A 22,322-nucleotide genomic window follows, 5' to 3' on the forward strand; every position below is an offset into this window, starting at 1 on the left:
TTGAAACGGCAGATTCTCTTGCTTTATCTATGTTTGGTAAAAAATTGATCAAGAAATGTGTATATGAAATATGTTCAACTGGCTTAGCCATCAGATCCTTTTGTCCACCCTCTCATTGCTGTGCATCATGGGAACTGCACTGTAAACTTCACAGGTCTTTCAATGTTTCTTGGGGAAGGCAGGAATTCAACTAGTTGTAGATGAACCGGAAAAGTCAGTGCTTGGATCCCTCCTCTTCTCCATATACTCGTATACATTGCTGATATATTACACAGGCACATGGTTTCTCCTACCATTGCTATGCTGGAGACAAACAGCTTTACTTTTTATTTCAGGCAGACGATCTGACGGTCACTGCACGGGTGAAAGATCATCAGCTGCAACCTGTCGTCTTCTCAGCCACTCGATGATCAGCGTAATTTCACCATCCAGCTATTGACCCATCAACAATATTTTCATCCTGATCCGCCAAAAATCTTTAATGACCAACTGACATACAGTGACCACATTGCAAATAAAAACACACTAGCTTGTACTATTCTGACATTGTTTAAATCTTTGTGTTTTCATGCTTCTTTAAGGTGAATTGCTTGTATATTTGTAAGTTGATACTGATTTATACCTGTTTTTATGACTTTTAAATAAAAACATCTCAACCAAGTTTTATATCTCATCTGTATACCACGTTTATCATTAAAAAACAAAACAATAAATAAATAAATCAGTAAAATAATCAATTAATAATTTAATTAAAAGTAACATTAAATAAGGGTGGAGTTACTAAATGTTTTATACTCTAAACTAAATTGAATCAAGCTAAGGCAACTAAATAAATGTTAAATAAATGTAAAATAAATGTTAAATTGTAAAATAGAAGTATACATTTTACTGAATAGCCCTTTTATCTTTTGTTTAGTAGTTAATCACTTGATAATTAAACTAATTTCATCCCTTGTATAAGCAGATTATAACACGCACACACAATGAGGGGTCGATAGGATGAATTGCCCTGACATTTTTTGCATTTCAAACTTCTGCAACATATTGCAATATGTAACCAAAACATTAAATCCACACACTGTAAAAAAAAAATACATCCCCAAGTCAAAAATTTCAAGTGACCGATAACATCTAAATTTTTCAATTAGTCTGACGTATTATTTCTCATTGAGCCAATGTTAACAGACTATTGCAACAAGAATTTCACTTGGGCCAATTGAAAAATTTAGATGTTATCGGTCACTTGAAATTTTTGATTTGGGAGGGTTAGAAATTTTTTACAGTGCACCCAATACCATTTTAAAAACTCCAGGATGTGTCCAAATCAAATCAAAAGAGAAAATACAGATAACACATTCATAAATGATACAAATTAGTGCAATTCATCTGAGACAAGCTGCAGCTTTCTAATGTAGGACACTGACAAGTCTATGATAAAAGACCAAAATCACCTTGATTCGTGTGGAATATAGTAAAATCTTCTTAAGTTAGTAATTCTTTTGATTATTTATGAATGAAACATGGATAATTGAACCTCATCAGACAAATTATACAACATGATAGTTTTGATGCATTTATTATAAAGACCTTAAGCAACTATTATCATAGGCCTATGTTATGTTATGTAGATAGAGAGAAGAGTAATGCACAGTCAGAATTCCTGACTGTTCTCTAGTTCATTTTATTTAACAACAAACACAAACAACCACAACAGTCATAGGTCTATTTGATGGCAAAATTTTGTTAAAAACTTTCCAAAAAACAACAACCCACAGCTTGAACAAACGCTTAAACATCTGCAGGAACAGCATTATAATATTGCATAACAACACTAAAACCCTGTAAATAACCATTTTTGTCCCACAAACCTGCTCCACCACACATCTTTGTCTGACAGAAGTACTGTCCCACTTTTCGAAACCACGTTTCACAAGGATCACAAGGAAATCTGATATATAAAATATATAGTCTATACAAACAAAGTTATACTATTTTTGATGGGCAAACATTTCATAAGCACATTAGGCCAAAAAGTAGCAGGATTGTTCTGTTTAAAACGTATCAAGTTTATCAAAACTCTCTGTCACTGACCTTTGGGTGGTCTTTACTCTACTTGCTTCCTTTTGGATGATTGATCCACCACCCTCATATATGACTGGACGTTTGAGAGATCATGTGATATTGATCACATGACACCACAGCTTTCACTAACCCACAGGGACGGATTGACAATCTGTGCGTTCTGGAAAAGTCCAGAACGGCCGTCCAACCGAGGGCCGTCGGCAAAAAAAAAAAAAAAAGTCTAATAAAGCAGTATTAACAGCCAACAGCAGGGGCACTAATATGATCACTTATGCTACGTGTAAAAAACAACAACTGAGGAGGAAGAGTCGGCCTATAGCCACTGACATTTTATAAGGCTGCACTTTTAAATTTGCTTACATTATATTTGAATAGCTGTGGTCTCCAACGTGGTGCCTGTGAGTTGCCCGCTAAACACATTCTATAAATAGCCCCAACTTGCCGTCGGGGTTCCAGACTTCGAATAAATGGTATAATTTTGCGACCTTTCAACTAAACGTTTCAATTTGAACTTTTGCCTCTACAAAATTACCCAACTCTCTTTGATTGTACGCTGTCATTTGCGTTGCGTATGAGAAACATCAAATGGCAAACGCTTAAAAAGCGGAACAAAACTTGTTTGATCTGAGCAGCGCATTATCAGCTCGGCCCAAAAAACAGCGATCGCGGACAAAGCTGATCTCGATCACGCGAACAGTATTACACAGAGCTGCGCGATCCACTGAGAAGCATTTCAATTCAGCGCAGAATTCTCTATCTCTATTATAAACCACAAATGACTATGTGATTTAAGCTTGTAAAAAGCCAGATGAAACAGCGCTGATATTCTCAACATATTGACGCAAAAAAACAAAAAAACAGGCGAAACATTGTTCCGAGAACAAACCAGTTAGAAGACATTACACACCAAAACCTATGAATTAACTATTAAAAATGCTGTTATATTAATACAGTTATGTATAAATGTATTAAATGTAATGCAGTAATGTTTTTGTTTAGAAGTTATGGCAGTTTATTATTTTTTTTTCATTTTTTTTTTTTCATTTATATTTATACTAAATGTTTGGGCTACTGTTTTTGATAACACATACAATAGGTTTATAGAAAATCAACAAAAAAAACTAAAAAAACTAAACAAAAAAATTTATTTTCATAAGTTTTCAGGATTTTTTTTAAACGCTTTTAAGTCTGAACCAGAATATCAAGATATTTTATTATTTCCCATATGATGGTGAAAAGTAAAAAAGCTTCACCATGTTATGTATAATAAATATTGGAGTATAACAAATAAAAATTCCTTCTAGATGTAGCCCTTGCACACAAAAAGGTTGGAGATCCCTGGTATACAGTAGCCTAACTATATGTTTTATAGTTACAAGTTTGTGTAATTTGGGTTACTGTAGCCAGTGACATTTCATTATTTGTATTTTATGGCATTGTACATTTTTTGTTTTATTTGAAGGCTGAGGCTTCATTAATAAACACAACCCCAATTATCATCATTGGTTTTGAGATGTTACTTGCTGTGAATACCTTGTCTGATAGGCTACAGTATTGTGGCATAGTATCAGGACATCCTGGCTAGTGTCTGTCCCACACGGCTAGAGGCGAATGGCCGGATGATGGGCCTATTTGGGAGAAAGTCCAGGGCTGTTTTTTAGCCCCAGTCCGTCCCTGCTAACCCATAGTTTCATTGGGATTCATGTATTTATGGGGGACCTACAAACACTAGACCTTTGGATTTTTAATGTCACTGATATACACGTATATTGACACGTATTTACTATAAAATAGGAAGCTTTAAAAACTATAGTCCTATCCTACAGAACCAACTACTGTAAAAAACTGGGTAAACAGATGGAACCAGCCGGTCAGAACCCGGACAGCAACATGTCGGTCCAGATCCGGCCCACATCTGGTACATCTGGGCCGACACTATGTTGCTGTCTGCTATGTTCTAACTGAGTTATTTAAAAGAGTCAACTCTATTCATATTCTGACTTTATTGGAGAGGCTACTCACTCTTCGTCAAGTTCAAAACAATCGGTGGCCAGGATTTTCCTAACTGAGGGAAGCAACACATCTTCCCAACTGTATTGAAGGATCCGCAGTACATCTGCTTTCAGCCAGGAGCCATCTCAGATCAGTGGAGCGTTTACATTTAATCAGATAATTAATATAGACTAATGTTTAAATTGTGTGTGTTTGTGTTAATTCTCCATATCCTTTAGTGTACCATTGTGTAAGATCAGCTGAGTGTGCGCACGAACTGAACTGATGTTTTAATTTTCCATGACTGATTGTTTGAATCCAAATTTTACAGAACTTCATAAACATGGACATGAAGACATTTTGTGCAGTCCACGAGAGAAAACTGCAGGATAACAAATCCTTTTCGATCTCATGGCTTAAAGTCTGTGTAAATGCTTCAATAGATTGACTTGCAGTTTATAAAAAAGTTTAATAAGCCCAATATTATCAGCTTGCAAAAAAAAAAAAAAAAAAAAAAGATCTCCAAAATACTTGTAGATCATTAATTTTGTCTTCATTTTTATATATTCTTCTAATGATATTGAAAACATATTTGTCAAGTTTCCAAACATTACTGAATCTATTGCAGTCAAATTGAAGGAAAGAGACAATATTATTTGCATATTTTAATATAGTTCATAGTATACTTCTATAAAGAGACACTTAAAGACTTGTGTATGAAAAGAGACATGCATTGTAACTGTACCATTTGTGCTTGGACCCTGATGAGCGCCGCTTACAGCTATATTTGTACAGTATTTACAATTAAAATGAAATCTTAAAATGCATAATAATCTATTATATACAAAGATTACAAAGGTCTTATACTTTCTAAGCAATTTTAGATTATTGTATTGCAGCAGTTCTCATATTACTCTCTTTAGGATGCTTCACTTACACTAGCAGGGTTCATTTGTGAGTCACTTTGAATAACAATGTCCACTAAATCAGTAAATGTAAATGTAAAGATTGCATCTGTGCTTTTTGGCCTGCAGACCTTTTTTAACATCTGAACATTTTCATTGCAAATACAATAACAATATAACAGTTGATGACTGGTGTTAAATTAAGACTGGACGGAAGCCTATCAGTCTGTCTGGATCATCTGAGGCTCTGCTCTCCTTTGTCACTCATTTTTATTGACTCAACTGCCATCAAAGCATATTCTGATACGACTCGTAAGTCAATGTTTCATTACTGGGTCTATTCAAATGATAAGTAAATCGGGAATGATGGTTCTGATGAGAAGATCATTGCAAAAGACTATTTAACGTCCGTCTCTCGCAGCCCTCACTACACGATCATCACAGGTAAAAGCCTTCTTTCTTTCATGGCTAAGTACTTTTTTGATACACACTTCAATTATGGATTACTTTATGTTATTAAATAGCTTAGCATTAAATGTAAAATTATGTTTTGCTTCTGTTTTTGACTTGATATTTTAGTGGACAATTTAAGCACAAAGTTGTATAGCACTGTAGACGAACAGACCATTTTGTGTTTGTTTTATTTACATATTTTTTGTTTAAATAAAAAAATACATTGTTACTTTCAAAGTTTAAACAAGATTGTGTGATGGAATAAAATGTTCTAAGAAATCAGGGGCTTGACGAATACAGTGGCAGCCATGTGTGTGGACTTTTAACTTTATATAATTCATATAAAAACAGATCTTCATTGTGGAATAAACTGGAATAAAAAATATATTTTTCATTTCAGTGATGTAGTGTGTCTACAGCTAAATCTGTCATAAGAATAGAGAAAACTGCAATAGTTTTGCTGCTATCTGGAAAGAACGGCTAAGTGAGTTTTTAAATTAAGCTAAATTAAGAGTCTGTCTGTAATTGTTTTGAAAGCATTTACCTTAGTTCGGTGAAACGTGTAAATTGATCAGGAAAAACATGTTCAGATGGCTGTGTTAATCGTTTTAGGGCACGATCTTATAGTTGGGGGGGGGGGGGTCCAAAATATCAGCCTTAGCACAACACTTTGATGCATTTGCATCTCTTTTGAAGATCTTTGCTAATCATGTCAAACATTTGTTACGCTGTATACAATGTAGAGCACAGTAAACATGTTTCTTTTTCATAGGAGCCTATAAAAGATGAAGATGTTGAGCATGAAGTGTGTTTTGATCGCTGTGTTTCTCCAGCTGTGCTTCTCTGCGCATGATGTTAAAGCTCAGGCAGCAGCACCTCATCAACAGGTGAGGATAAATGATTTACACATTTGATACTTTAAACATTTTCATGCATTTATTTACTTCCTATCTCCCTATTTTTAGTGCCGTTTACAGTTACGTTAGTTATTAATATATATTTATTTGGGGACCTGCTTGAATTTCCAACAAATTAAATACAAAACCTCTTTATAGTCACTATGCTGTATTTGTTGGTGGTGAGACTGTGAAGGGAAAGGTGGGAAAGATGATAAGTATGACAATCATGTCTTTCAAATTTATTAGAAAATCTTTTGAAGACTGTTATACCCTCTTTACACACGTTAAGCTTTTAACAATGCATCACCTTTTAACAGAGAATCCACCCGGCTGCCAATTCAGTACACATCCAGGTCCCTATATAGTGAACAATGATTTAGACAGAGAACCACAGAGCAGGGCCGACATGATAACAACCATTGAAGAACTAATGAGTGTACAAAATATATTCTCCAATTCATAGAGTAAATGTAAAATCCATAATTAAAAAATACCTCTGACAATCTTGGACATTCTGATAAATAATGTACTTATTATGGTAATGTTTGTGTAGAACGGAGCCATAGATGGACCACCGGCCGCAGAAGAGGGAGTAGTTGGGGATCGAATGAAAATGATGTTACAAAACAAGACCAAACAGCAATCTAAACCGTCGTGAAGCTTCAGCAGCCGCTTGAACATCAGCATCACTTTTTTCTTTTCCTTTAATCTTCCTAACTGTAAAGAAGATCTTAATAAACCTGCAAGAATGTAGTAAATGTGCAGTCTGTCTTGTCTTGTTAATTGCCTTGAAAACCATAGTTCTGCATACTTTTTGGCACATCTATATTTATGTATGTTTAATTTTGTCTTAAAAAACCTCTTTAACATCCTTCGCTCTATGAGAACTTCTCAAAAGGCAGATCATATACATTTCTAAAAATATTTTATTAAAAATAGATGTCAGCGCTCAGTACAGCATTAACGGCAGCAAGAGCATATTATCTGTTATATTAACATCAATCTGAAGAATCTGATTAAGAGATTAATTGAGAACATAGGCTATTTAAATATTAAACATTAAACAGTATACATGAAACACAGAAACGTGACTGACTGTACGTGAAGAGAAGCTAACGTCACTTCCTTAACCTGTAACCAAGATTACTAACACACACACAAAGACACACACACACACACACACACACATCTTCTTCAAGATTGGATTTGGTCGGACTCTAACTATGAACAGGAGAGCCCTCTCAAAACATCAAAATAACATGTTCTTTCCCTCAGTGCGAGGACACTTTAATCTAGCAGTAAAGTAAACGCTTTAACTAAGAAATGGTCACTCAAACAATAGATTTCAATGACCCCTGTGACCATTGCTGTCAGGGTGTTGAATGATGGACACATAACTCAGTTTAGTATAACATTGATTCTTTACTGGAGAACTGAATATATTAATCACATGTAGTTTTAAACCAACTACTACCGTACGTGTTCCACGTCCTAACTACGGAATACCCAAAAGTACAATTGAGATTCATATATAACTAAGAACATATAATTAAAAAATAAACATAACTTAATATCACTAAAATGAAATAGAAAGCTGCGATTACAGACGCTCACATCCACACATAAACACACCACTGACGTCTTCACTTCCAGGTCACGAAGCTGTCAATCAAAAACTCAGTAGCCAATGAGAACACACTGCTACTAGCCCCTCCCCCACGAGAGAAATGTGTCAGAACGGCGAACGAAAACTCAGGGAGCGTAAACGAAAACTTCAGAAGCGTAAATGAAAACTCTGGAAGCGCATTTGTAAGTTCAGATCAGCGATTGAAATATGAGAAATAGTTAGCAAAACATGCAGTGTATTAAAAACGAAGTCAAAGTTCTTTTTCAGTTTTAGAGATAATTTATTTAGTTTCAATTTATATTTTCATTAGTTTCTTGGCACATTTCATTTTCATTTTTTCATTTTCATTTTTATTGGCACAAGAATAACTCCATAGTACTGGAATTTTACGTGAAGATTTTACTGAAATGAAAACATGAAATTGCTTCCGTTGATCAACAACAAATCCAACATACATGGCCTTTGGTTACTATGGAAGCTTTTTTCCGGCACAGAGTAAAAAAAGTAGGCCTACAAAAAGTAATTGTGACTTTTTATCTCATAATTCTGATAATTCTGAAGAGGGATCATACAAAATGCATGTTGCAAATGTTTACATTGTAGTCCACAAGAAAAAAAAAATAGCTGAATTTATAAAATAGGTTAATAGGTTAATGAAACACACCGGGGCCACACACAGAGGTGCATTTCCTCCACTAGAGGGCCCTATAGAGCCCTCAACACCCCACTGAGGGCCTCATCACCACAAAGTGTTTAATGGAGCCTGAACTCCTCATGGATCAGTTAGGACTGGTTGATTATTGACATCATATTTACATTACATAACTGCAATTAATGCATGCCTCTATTAATCGAGTTGAATATGTATGAGTGTTTGTGTTTTGAGTTTTGAAAGATTTGCTGAGATTAACAAACCCCCCAGTTCTCCACAATGCCTCTTTGTTAGTGGAAAACAGATTAGCGGGTCAAGTGACCGGAGGTGTGGGCGTCTCATGCTCTCCTCCACTCCATCCTTCCTTCTTAACGGTTCCGGTACCGGCCGTCAGCTCACACAACATCACACGCTGTGAGGAGAGTGGCTTATTTCTTCTAGAGAGTGTTTGAGGCCTTCAGACGAGGAATAGTAAGCAGTTGCATTTACAGTTTTGTGTTTCTCTTTTAACGCTAGTTTTGCTTCATTTTACCCATGCATGCTTGTGAATATAATTGACTTGTTGCATTAGGTTTAGGTGTTGCTGCATGCTAACTAACATCACACTAGCATGTGATCTCTGTGTGTGTGTGCACTGTGATTCAGTGCTGAGCGTGCATGTGTTTCCCAGTGTCGCTGTCCATCCTTCTCTCTGATAACTGAAAGGTGAAAGGTCAGTTTGAGCAGTAGAAGGGCTGTGAGGCTCGTCAGAGATGACGGTCACGTACTCACAGCAGGTGTCAGATGCGCGTCTGGGCACCTTTTATCGCCTCCTGCTGCGATGGAAAGGAAGCATCTATAAGCTGCTGTACCGAGAGCTGCTGATCTTCACTGTGATGTACTGCGCTATCAGCGTCACGTACAGGTAAACACTGATCATTCACCTTATTACTACAGTTTTACTGCTACTATAGTAAAATAACGGTATCACAGGTAGTTATATCATGGTGCTTTGATATGTACCATGATATTGAATGGCCCACAAAAAAACATGTTTTTTTGTTACGTCCAAGAATATTTAATTTAATTCACCTTTATTTGTATAGCTCTTTTTTTTTTACAATACACATCGTTTCAAAGCAGCTTTACAGAAAGTGCATGAGTCCACATTACAATTTAGAGTGTTAATTACAATTAAGTTATGCATTTCATAAATGTACATACAAAATCACAGTTAGCGATGTAATAATTGAATGCAGTATCAATGATCAAACAATGCAGAATATCATGACATCACCATGGTGCATGTCCAAAATATTTCAAAGTACCATAATATTACCATCTGATATCATCACTGTACCATGGTACCACCACAGTATATTTTTGTAAGGACATGCATTTACAGAAAAGTACTATCATATTTTTGGGGGACATGGTAACATGGTACTACCATGTTTTTGTTTTGTTATTTTTTAACATTTACCATAGTAGTAGGATATTATTTCGGGAAGTATATTGTAGTTGCATGGAAATACAATGATACATTCATTTCAGAACCAACTCTACAGATGTCATATTTGTACCATGCACTTTTTTGGTACTTCAAAGGATATTTGAAAGAATACTTTGGTAAAAAAAACAATAATATATTGAAAATATAGTAAAACTATGGTAGTGTAATATTACCAGGGTACTAAATTATTACTATAGGCTATTAATATACCATGGCATTAGTTAATATGGTACATGTCCAAAAAATTATGATACTATAGTACTTTGATATTATGGTAGTAAATGGTTTCCAGGGCATATTCATGTATTCAAGCTAATGCAAATAATTGAATGCCATCACCATGTTTATTTATTTTTTAACATTTACCATAGTAGTAGACAAGTATAGTATTTCTGTAAGGACATTGGAGTACCATGTAATTACCATAGTACATTAATTTCAGTACTAATGGTATTTCAAAGGGTAAACTTTATATGGTCCTTCAAAAAGTATTTTTAAAAATGCAATGGTAAAATAAAAAAAATAAAAATAAACAGTAATACTATGATACTTTACAGTTTTTCTCGATTGCTTAAACACATTTCTTGAAACTATGCCTCGTATTCTCAAAACTATAAACACAAATCCATAACGTCTCACCCAATTCCCCAAACATCCTATTTTCAGGTCAAAATGAAGCTCTACACTCAAAACCATTCACTCTTGCTGAAAAACCAAACTTTGCCCTCAGACAGGACACACAAGCCCTCAAAATCACACACACTACAACATAGTCTAACACACTGGTGCAATAATTCAAAACAACATTTCCAAAACTGGTAAGTTATGTTGCTTGTGGTTCCCCCATCACAAACCTTTTCACATGATGAACACAAAAGACACAACCAGTGGATACATTGGCACATTTTTATTCATATACAGAAAACACACACACACACAAATATTTTTTTTTCTTGTTTTACTCTTTTTTTTTTTTTTTACTCTTTTTTTTTACTCTCTCAAATTTTTTTTTATATTTACTTACAGTAAGATGTGTGTGACCAACATATGACAGTAAAAGAGCACACACAAACCATATAATATGGAATTCGAATTGTATTGGAATGGTAAAGAGTGTTGGTCGTGACAGGGTCTCCACTCAAGGATACAATATGATGAACATGTCTAAGAATGTTCCACATATGGTTGAAATACCATCATTTGCCTAGAAAGATAACATTCTGGGAGTCAAGACTATAAAGGATGAAGGATGCCCTCACTTCACTGTCACACTCTGTGCCACTCTGTGTGACTACGACTACTGGCCTTTTCTTGCAAGAAAATAAACCTCATCAAAGACTATTGGAAATGTTTGTCTCTTATTCAGTGATAGAATTTTGTTTGCCACCACACCTCCCTGAAGGTTCTAGAGGCGACGGTAAAGCGACTCAAATTTGGCCTTACTCGTAGCCCAGCCTCCCTCATAGTCACACCATTGACAAAGACATGTGCAACTAGAGTGGCTTGAATTTCATCTGAGACTGCTTGTCTTCTTGTCCTTGCCCTTCCTCCTCCTCATTCTTATCCCTCTTCCTTCATGTCTTTCTGGATCCATTGTTCCAAAACGCAATAAACTGATTTGGGCCCTTTATATCTATTGAAGGATCTGATTGATGTGTGTTAAATTTTGACTCTTAGTGTTTCCACTTGGGTAATTGTGTGCTAACTGAGCTGAAGCTGTGCTGACTTGAGTGAACAATATTGAATGCTAGTGCTTTCTAAATGACAACATGGTCTAAGCAATGAGAAATGAAGGGATTTGTGTGTAGAGTTTAGCAGTGACAGTTCAACAAATCTGACTCATGTGTCAAAACAGGGAATAGTGTTTATAGTTTAGTGAAATGGGTGTGCTTTTTGATAAATGGCGTTATGGTTTTGAAATTTTAGTTCAAAAGCCTGGTTATAGTGTTTAAGCAATCGAGAAAAACTGTAATATTACCAGGGTACAAAAAAAGGACTATATGCTATTCATATATACCATGACTTTTGTTAATATGGTACATATCCAAAAAACATGATAATACAGTGGTACTTTGATATACTGTGGAACTAAATAGTTACATATGCATATACCATGGTATTTTCATATTTTCAAAATACTGCAAAACTGGAATGGTAAAACCTACCATGGTACTTCCTTGAAACATGGTATTACCATTGTACTATGTCCAAAAAACATGATAATACCATTTACTGCGGTACTGAATGATTACCAAATCCATTTACCATGATATATATATTTTTTTTCAAGTTACCGAAAATAATTTAAAGGTATTACCATGGTATATCTAAATACATGGTGTTACCATCCGAAAAATAATTTTTTTGCTAGTGTTGTTTATCAGTGTAGAATATCGTTCAAATTTTCGTTCAGTCCACCGTGTCAAAAGGCTTTTCTTTGAATATGTGTTTATAATAAAAGCAGCAGGTGTTTAAGTAAGCTCTGTTTGATTGACAGGTGTATTCTGACTGAAGAGCAGCGCCGGATGTTTGAGAAGCTCTCCATGTACTGTGACCAATACGCTCAACTCATCCCTGTGTCCTTCGTTCTGGGTAAATGCTTTCTTTCTTTGGATTAAAACAATTCTTGAGTCTTTTCATGAGAATCTGCGCACAGATGAAAGTGCCCTGCAGGTTTTTTTCTTTTTTTAATGTTTTTATTGCAAATGAAAGGATACAGACATTAACAGTGAGAAGATAACTTTTTTAAACAAAACGGACATCATAAGAGATTGAATTAGGCTACACAAATCAATACAATATTACATTTTGTCAATATGAAAAATTAAAGGTTCCTTACAACAGACTCAAGGATATTATTTGTTTCAAAGGTTTTGACATTTTCTGAAAGGAAGTAAAGAGGGACTTTATATCAGAGGAGACTCTTCTAAAATCAGGATTCCTCTGCAGGTTTCTACGTGACTCTTGTGGTGTCTCGTTGGTGGGGTCAGTTCGAGAGCGTCCCGTGGACGGACCGCCTGTCAGCGCTGGTCAGTGGACACGTCCGGGGCGCAGATGAAGGGGCCAGACTCGTGCGCAGGAGTCTCATGCGTTACGCTAATCTGTCCGGCATCCTGATCTACCGCTCCATCAGCACCGCTGTGTACAAGAGGTTCCCCACCATGAGCCACCTGGTTCAAGCAGGTAAACTCCTTCGCGGAACACAGGAAGTGATTTGGGCAAAGTAATGTGGCCTAGAACAGCGATTAAAGCCATGTTTAGTGCCGGTACCCTCCGGTGTCTGGGATTTAAACTCAAAGAGGAAAGGAAGGAATTACAGCCAGATTCCCAAGAGCTTTAGCAACAGTTTTAGTTCATTCAAACATGAAAATCCTGTCATGATTTAACTTGGCCTCATGTCGTTCCCTGATGGCGGTCAACACAGGGTAAACACCTTTTACAAACCAACTGCAAATGATTTCATGACTGTGTATTTTATTAAATGTAATCTGCAAATATTTAAATTAAATATGAAGAATTGGCAACTAGGTCAATTAGAAGCTATTAAATATCATTCTTCTTTTTGTCACACACACACACACACACACACATGCACACACACACACACACACACACACACACACACACACACACACACACACACACACACTCACTTACACACACACACACACACACACTCACTTACACACACACACACACACACACACACACACACACACACACTCACTTACTTGCACACACACACACACACACACACACACTCTCACTCACTTACACACACACACACACACACACACACACACACAGACAGACACACACACACACACATAACACTCACTTACACACACACACACACACACACACACACACACACTCACTCACTTACACACACACACACACACACACACACACACACACACACACACTCGCGTACAACACACACACACACACACACAGACACACACACACACACACACAGTCACTTAGACACACACACACACACACACACACATACACACACACACACACACTCACTTACACACATACAAACACACACACTCACTTACACACACACACACACACACACACACACACACTTACAACACACACACACACTCACACACACACACACACACACACACACACACACTCACTTACACACACAGACACACACACACACGCACGCACACTTACTCACACACGCACACTCACTCACACACAAACACACACACACATGCACACACTCACTCACGCATGCACTCACACATTCACACTCGCACAAACACTCACACACACTCAGACTCTCTCACACACACACACACACACACACACACACACAGTATTACAATTCATTAAATATTTATACATATATATATATATATATATATAAATACATATGATATTTTATATTCTGGCTGTAATTCCTTCCTATTATAAACCCGACTCGGATGGTTTTACCCACGAGACCCTCGTCCACGGGTTCCCCAGACTGAGATTGGTGGACTGAAACTCTTCTGTGCCGTAGGTCTGATGACGGCTGAGGAACTCCGGCATTTAGAGGAACTGCCTTCGCCTCATAATAAGTTCTGGGTTCCCTGCATGTGGTTCGTCAGTCTGGCCATGAGAGCTCGAGCTGAAGGACGCATCAATAACGACGTCGCGATGACCGCCATCCTCAACGTATGTCTGTGTTCAGACTGATTGTATTGGGTTAATTCAGGTGAACTGGGACAATTTTTGCCATTGAGATCCTGAATTAACCCTTTGTGTTATGAATATCAATACCAAGTTCTGATGAAACTCTAGCTCACTTAACTGAGGACTCCATTAAGTCTTCCTGTGAACAATAGTTTCTTCCTCTGGTTTTCTCCTGGTAGGAGTTGAACACACTGCGCTCTCAGTGTATGAAGCTGTACGGCTACGACTGGATCAGCCTGCCTCTCGTGTACACACAGGTTTGATGGTTCAAAATTAACCAGACTATTGTTTGTTCAGATTTCCCCGTATAGATCCAAGCAAAATCTGAAATGAAACTAAGCTGAATTGATCAAGTTTGTATGATCTCAGTCAGATATTGTAGTGTCGCCTGTGACAATGAGTTTTGTACTGATTGATTTAGCATTGATTAATGTCAAATTATGTGTACCAAAAATTATATATAAAACCTAAAATCTTTTTTTAAATGATTAACTACCCACTTGCTGTCTGATTCATCTCTGGTTGGAATGGGAAATTCTGATTGGTTAGAATGGCTAATAATGATCTCTGATTGGTTTGAATGGCTAATAATGATCTGATTGGTTGAAATGGCTAATAATGATCTCTGATTGGTTTGAATGGCTAATAATGATCTCTGATTGGTTGGAATGGTTAATAGTGATCTCTGATTGGTTGGAATGGCTAATAGTGATCTCTGATTGGTTTGAATGGCTAATAGTGATATTTGATTGGTTGGAATGGCTAATAGTGATCTTTGATTGGTTTGAATGGCTAATAGTGATCTCTGATTGGTTGGAATGGCTAATAGTGATCTTTGATTGGTTGGAATGGCTAATAGTGATCTTTGGTTGGAATGGCTCATAGTGATCTCTGATTGGTTGGAATGGCTAATAGTGATCTGATTGGTTGGAATGGCTAGTAGTGATCTTTGATTGGTTGGAATGGCTAATGGTGATCTCTGATTGGTTGGAATGGCTAATAGTGATCTGATTGGTTGGAATGGCTAGTAGTGATCTTTGATTGGTTGGAATGGCTAATGGTGATCTCTGATTGGTTGGAATGGCTAATGGTGATCTCTGATTGGTTGGAATGGCTAATGGTGATCTCTGATTGGTTTGAATGGCTAATGGTGATCTCTGATTGGTTAGAATGGCTAATAGTGATCTTTGATTGTTTTGAATGGCTAATAGTGATCTCTGATTGGTTTGAATGGCTAATAGTGATCTCTGATTGGTTAGAATAGCTAATAGTGATCTCTGATTGGTTGAAATGTGTAGAGATGATCCTCATATTGACTGAAATGGATACTTGTGCACTCTGAAGGGTTGAAATGTTTGATCTTTTTTTATTAATTCAATGTATTATTTGTCATGATTTTAAGCAGGTTGTGTGTCCTGTTCTCTCTGTCAGGTGGTAACCGTGGCTGTGTACAGTTTCTTTTTGACTTGTCTGATTGGTCGACAGTTCCTTGACCCCGCCCAGGGTTACCCGGGTCACAACCTCGACTTCTACCTGCCTGTGTTCACCTTACTGCAGTTCTTCTTCTATGCAGGCTGGCTCAAGGTGTGTTAATGTTATCTTATTAGTGAGATCTCACATAAGTTGGCTCTCCACTTCACGTTCACAGTCACTAATAACCGGTTATATTGAATAAAATTACTGTTTAGTGTTAAATAACCTCAGCATAATTATATGGTGTTGCTCTCAGCTGAGATGGCATGTACAAAACTTGAGTATACATACAAATTTAGTGAAGCACAACTTTAATAACGGTCACATGTAGCTACATCATCTTTAACAAAAAGCCAGAAAATAATTGCATTGGTGTGTTTTTTTTCAGGTGGCAGAGCAACTTATTAATCCTTTTGGTGAAGATGATGATGACTTTGAGACGAACTGGCTGGTGGACCGTAATTTACAGGTACATCATCAGCTCCACTAATGACATGTTTGTTGATCTCCTTTGTGTCATTCTGTCTCGTTCTGTGGATTTGTGTGTCTGGTTGTACAATCTCTCTGGCTGCGTACTTATTTTCACATACTTATTTTTAATAAGTACTTGCTTTTCAAGCACTTAAAAAGAGTGTGTGTAGTATGACCCTTACAAAAAAGAAGTATACTTCAAGTTCATTTTATGAAGTATACTTAAGTAATGTATATTGTATATATGTATATATATAGTATAGTATATTTTTAAGTATACTTTATGTAGTAATTATACTAATATCAATGTGTACTTGTAGTAAACTTGTAAGTGTACTATTTCAATACTGCTTGGGACTAAATTGGCCCACTTTTAGTATATAAAAGTATACGTTTAAGTGTACTATAAGTGTAAGAGTAGTAAACTTTAAGTACACAACTAGGTTTCTCATTTGTACTGCATCTGTACTACAAGTAAACTTATAGGTATACTAGCAGTTTACTATTTGAATACAAGTAGTACATTTTTTAGTTTATGAAAGTACACTGAAGTTTAATAGTAAACTAGTTTAGTAGTTTATACTGCAAGTATACTTGTAAGTTTTCTTTAAGTGAAGTGAACACCTATATAAATGAAGGTGACTTGACTGTCATTCATAAATCCTCTCCCGTGGCCTCATGGGATTGTAAAGTGTCCATCGAATGCACATTTCAGAATCTTTCTGGAAAAATTGGGTGATTTTGCCCTCTTTTTTTATGAGTACATTGACACACTTATTTTGTCTCACACTGTGTTTCGCTTACTATATAGTAGGGAAGTATTTGATTTAGGACACAGCCTCTGTTAAATTTCCTCCTTCTACATTTGTGTATTACTGACCTTATCTTTTAAAGGTGCACTAAAAAATGTTTTTGATTATGCATCATGGATTGAATTTATACTGACATCTATTGGCAGAGATGCAGCATTGCTCAAACTTCGGTTACTGATGCCATTGTAGAAATACTCTGTTTGCTGATGCATTCGTCACCCATTATTTATATATTTGGCAACTGAAAGTGTCTAATAATATAATATGGTATTATAATAATTAACAATATATGGCGGCCATGAGGGTAGACTATCCTTTTGTAGAATAAAACTGATATTTCATGAGAATGGGGTAATTTTTCAAGCTAAAACAAATTTTAAGTAACTTAAATGACTTTTAAATTTTGAATAATATTTAGTTTAGTGAGCAATAAGAAGTGCAATTAGTGTCCAAAATATTTCTCCTTTTTGTAAGCACCTGTGCTTATCCGAACATGAATGGTTGTGTTTCTCCCAGGTGTCTCTGCTGTCGGTGGATGAGATGTATGATCTGGTTCCTCTGATTGAGAGAGATAAATACTGGGATGAATCTGAACCTCAGCCGCCGTACACCGCTGCCAGCGCAGAACACCGCAAACCCTCATTCATGGGATCCGCTTTGGACATCAGGTGAAGGGACATCCTCACACACACACACACACTTAAACCCACCAATATCAAACTACAGCGCACATGCACGTTTCTGGTGCATCAAAATATATATATAAAAAAAAATCTCTTGATTTTATAGCCATTAAAAGCACAGTGAAAAACATACATTTACTTCTGTAATGTGACATTTCTAAGTGAAACAGAATATTTAGCGGGATATAAGAATATAAGACCAGGAATCATTGTTATATACCTGTATATCATCATATCGTCCAGCCCTAAAACTTGTATAGTTTTTTGTCAGTGTTTACTTCAAAACATCCAATTATGCAGAATATACGATGGTAAATATTTAATTGATGAGTTATCAATACAATATATAACAATACTATATACATAGGGGAAGTTTTCAAGTTGCACTGATCAGTGATGATGAGTCAAAAGACAAGATTTCAAAGCATATTTTGTCTAACATAAGCCGCTGCACGGCTCCTCAAAGGGAAGCGTAAAAGTGAACACATTACACCGGTTTTGATCTCGCTTCATTGGCTACCGGTTAAATACAGAATTGATTTTACAGTTTTGTTATTTGTTTGTTATTTAAGTCTTTGCAGAAGCAGGCTCCACAGTATCTATCCAAACTATTACATCCGCCCTCCCAGTCAAGATCACTAAGATCGGGGGACTCGGATCTACTGTCTGTTCCTAGAACTAGACTTAAAAATATGGGTAAACGTGCTTTTGGGGTCATCGGCCCTACGTTATGGATTAGCTTACCAGCTTACATCAGATCCACCCAAACTTAGTACATTTTTAAATCCACCTTGAAAACTTATCTTTTTTTCAATTGCTTTCAATATTTTACCTTAATTCACAGGTTTTCTATCTTATTGTTCTTTTATTTTGCTTCACTGTTTTATGTATTTTCTATCTTATTGTGTGTTTCCTTGGCTTTTGTAAAGCACTTTGGTCAGCACCAGTTGTTTTTAAACGTGCTATATGTGACCCACAAAACCAGTCACATGGGTATTTATACATGATTTCCTTTGATGTATGGTTTGTTAGGATATGACAATATAAAACTATTTGAAAATCTGGAATCTGAAGATGCAAAAAAATCGAAACATTGAGAAAATCTCCTTTAAAGTTCTCCATTTATGTTCACGATTGTATTGCACTCACAAAAATAAATGTTTTATATATATACGGTAGGAAATTTAGAAAATATCTTCATGGAACATGATCTTTACTTAATATCCTAATGATTTTTGGCATTAAAGAAAAATCAATAATTTTGACCCATACAATGTATTGTTGGCTATTGCCACAAATATACCCGTGCGACATGTGACTGGTGACGTGATCCAGGGTCACATATGAATAAAATTGTATTGTAACAGTAGATCCTCAAGGTCAGTTGTGGGGTAAAAACACGTCCACAAGCTCACAGTTGTCTCTCTGTCTCTCAGCGTTCCCAAAGAGGACATGGAGTTCCAGCACAATCTGGAGCAGATTAAGGAGCACGAGGAGGCCAATCACTCCACTCCGTTCATGGGCAGCTTGAGTCGTCTTCTGAGCGTCCAGTCGACCAATTTCCCTCGCTCGACTCCCGCGTCTCGTGTCTCGCTCCTGCGTCGGCGTCCCCGAGCCCCCTTCTCTCGCTTCCCCCTCTACCTCCATCCCGAGAGCATTCCGATGCCCAACCATTCCCGGGACGCCGACATGGCCGAGGACGCCTTCTCCTCAATGCCTCTTTACGAACGGCCTGGTTTCTACAGCTGTCCTCAGACGCCCATCCACTGCATCCCTCCGCCGGTTCCTCGCTCGAGACCACGACGAGCTCACGACAGCTCCAGCTCTCTAGCGCAACCAATGGTGGGATCACAAGTCCTGGCTCCTCCCGACACTCCTTCCTCCGCTTTCCCTTGGGTTGGAGAAGACCGTGAACACTCAGGACCAGCTTTCTCATTCCCGGACCCTGTGCCCGAGTTGTTAACCAAAGCACGCCCCGTTCAAGTCTTGCCATCGCGACGTCCCCTGCCTTTACGACTCCCGTTAGACACGTCTCCTTCTCCGTCTACGCTAGAGAGGGTGTTTTCTTTCACTCCTCAATCCTGGCCGATCAACACCGCCAGCTCTGGGAGCATGAACTCGGTGACGACGACAAACGTCAACGGTACGGCAAACAACCCCTGGCCAATCAGCAGAAGCACCACCGCGAGCACAGCCAATCCCGTCAACACAAGCCCCACGGCGACTCAGCCGACAGCCAATCAGCACAACTCTCCCAACGACTCCGGCATCTCATTGGCTGAGGGGGATCTGTTGGGTGTTGCGCTGAGAACGAGGGAACAGCTCTAAAGCCGAGTGCACACTGTGCGATTTATTATAGTCCTTTACGATTGTTCCTCGTCAGACTCTACGAACATGATCCTCGATCTCAGTTGTGAATGTCAGACATCTTCAGACACGCGTCTTGACTATAGTACAGATTGTCAAGACGCATGCAAGAAAATCCGTCCGGAGTTTTACATCATTAATCAATGACGCGTTCGGTGATGTGAGCTGCGTTACTCGCGGGATTGAAATGGTGGCTACAAAGAAATCTCTAACGTTCATTTTGGTCTTGGCTTGTCTTGAAAAACGAAGACAATTGACGGAGAAGTCACTGCAGGACTGAGAGTCAAATCTTCTGACACTGCCAAAACTTCTTCAATATAGATTGCATATAGATATAGATATAGATATAGATCGCAACGGTCATGAATCGGCTGTCGGTGAACATGTCAAACTAACGATCAAAGACTTCAGATTTTAGCTTAGGATCAGAGGAATCTTTTAGTCTCAGACGGCCAAATCGTAGCCAGAATCGTACAGTGTGGACCCGGCTTAAGTTAGGTGGAAGTACCAGCTTAGACCAGCGTGAATTAGCTCTTCCAGGCCGGTTTAGAGATGGTCTTTCAGAAGTGTTTTTGGACATTGAAGAAACCTCATAAACACTACCAAAAACACAACACTACGCTAAATTCACATTCTGGAAGAGAAAGTGCATTATGAATCATAACATGCACAATTGATTCAATTTCTGACATGGTTTCCATGCATTATTTTTTATTATATTGCTGTATGTGGGCAGAGATAAATCATGTAGATCAGTAAAACCACTAGATCTTCTCCATCTTGTCTATATTCGACCACTGTCTGCATCATAATTACTATAGTAGGCAGAAAACTCACAGGATTCATAAAACAGTAGGCGAAAAGTACTTGATGTGACTTACTATTTCTGAAGTGCGCATACTATCCCATGAGGTCACGGAAGAGGATTTATGAATGGCTGTGAAAGTTGTCAAGTCACATGACAATGACAGCATGATGAATGTAGTATGTTCACAATCACTCTAAAACTCATACTATATAGAATCACAAAGTAAGTACTTATTCAAAAGAAGTACCTACTCAGATATTATCCGATTTTGGATGCAGCCTGTCATGTGATCTCCACTGTCACTGTCATTGGTAGGTAGTTGCCACTGCTCATTTGCATAAACTTTGTTTCAGAATGCATGCTTTTTTGATATCGAAAACCAAATTATGTTAAAGAAAATGTCCTGATTTGATGCACAAACAGCCACTGATGCAGAACAAACCTCCCAAACACAATGCATCATGGGATTGCAACAGAATTAAAGTGTTTTGTATCAACTTGTGCTCTTTACACTGACTTGGTGTGATTCTTAATTCTCAGAATGAGGTGAAAAAGGGGTCAAATCAATGCCTTGTTCACTTTCGGCTTGATTTGACTGCAGAATAGTTATATAGTTATACTTATACTGATACAGAACTTATATAGTTAGCATGCAGTTGTTTAACATGTTTGGCTAGGAATAGGAATTTCCATGACTTTTCTTGGCCTGTGATTAATAAGTCACTTATTAAGTGTGTTATTTTAAGTATCATTAATATACTATACTATTTATTTTTTATATATTTTCTGTTTTCTTATTTATTTTAGTTTGAGTATTATTTTTGTTTTTTTAGTCATTTTCATTTGTTTTTTTATTTTATTTTAAATATCTAATATAGTTTTTTTTAGTCATTTAGTACTTAAAATTA

The 22,322-nt window shown here is 37.1% G+C and overlaps 1 protein-coding gene and 1 long non-coding RNA gene across 6 annotated transcripts; both read left to right on the plus strand.

The window, feature by feature from the left end:
• The first annotated feature begins 5,345 nt into the window (after positions 1–5,345).
• Positions 5,346–7,088, plus strand: LOC311071159. Of its 2 annotated transcripts, none has more exons than XR_014603777.1 (3): positions 5,346–5,423; positions 6,205–6,319; positions 6,885–7,088. It is a non-coding gene; the product is annotated as an uncharacterized lncRNA (long non-coding RNA). The 2 variants fall into 2 exon arrangements; XR_014603778.1 differs by lacking the exon at positions 5,346–5,423 and adding an exon at positions 5,826–5,916.
• A 1,904-nt stretch (positions 7,089–8,992) lies between these two features.
• Positions 8,993–21,923, plus strand: best1 (bestrophin 1). 4 transcript variants are annotated; one of them, XM_084095582.1, is made up of 10 exons: positions 8,993–9,081; positions 9,256–9,514; positions 12,600–12,694; positions 13,052–13,285; positions 14,628–14,782; positions 14,980–15,057; positions 16,232–16,384; positions 16,662–16,742; positions 18,073–18,224; positions 19,676–21,923. In XM_084095582.1, exons 2-10 carry the CDS (start codon positions 9,363–9,365, stop codon positions 20,565–20,567), a joined length of 1,992 nt encoding a protein of 663 aa, XP_083951708.1. In that variant the 5' UTR covers positions 8,993–9,081; positions 9,256–9,362; the 3' UTR covers positions 20,568–21,923. The 4 variants fall into 4 exon arrangements, with proteins under 4 accessions (XP_083951708.1, XP_083951709.1, XP_083951710.1 ...); XM_084095583.1 differs by having other exon boundaries at positions 9,003–9,081; positions 9,281–9,514; XM_084095584.1 differs by having other exon boundaries at positions 9,006–9,081; positions 9,220–9,514.
• Positions 21,924–22,322: the final 399 nt, after the last annotated feature.

This window comes from Abramis brama (genome assembly GCF_963993115.1).
Source record: "Abramis brama genome assembly, chromosome: 20".
Classification (NCBI taxonomy): domain Eukaryota; kingdom Metazoa; phylum Chordata; class Actinopteri; order Cypriniformes; family Leuciscidae; genus Abramis; species Abramis brama.

What these genes read in the sequence shown, in the direction of transcription:
- best1 (XM_084095582.1), top strand. Translation starts at nt 9,363, where the DNA reads ATGACGGTCACGTACTCACAGCAGGTGTCAGATGCGCGTCTGGGCACC. An exon ending in TGGTGGACCGTAATTTACAG is followed by an intron (nt 16,743 to 18,072) that starts GTACATCATCAG and finishes TGTTTCTCCCAG; the next exon opens with GTGTCTCTGCTGTCGGTGGA. An exon ending in GGATCCGCTTTGGACATCAG is followed by an intron (nt 18,225 to 19,675) that starts GTGAAGGGACAT and finishes TCTGTCTCTCAG; the next exon opens with CGTTCCCAAAGAGGACATGG.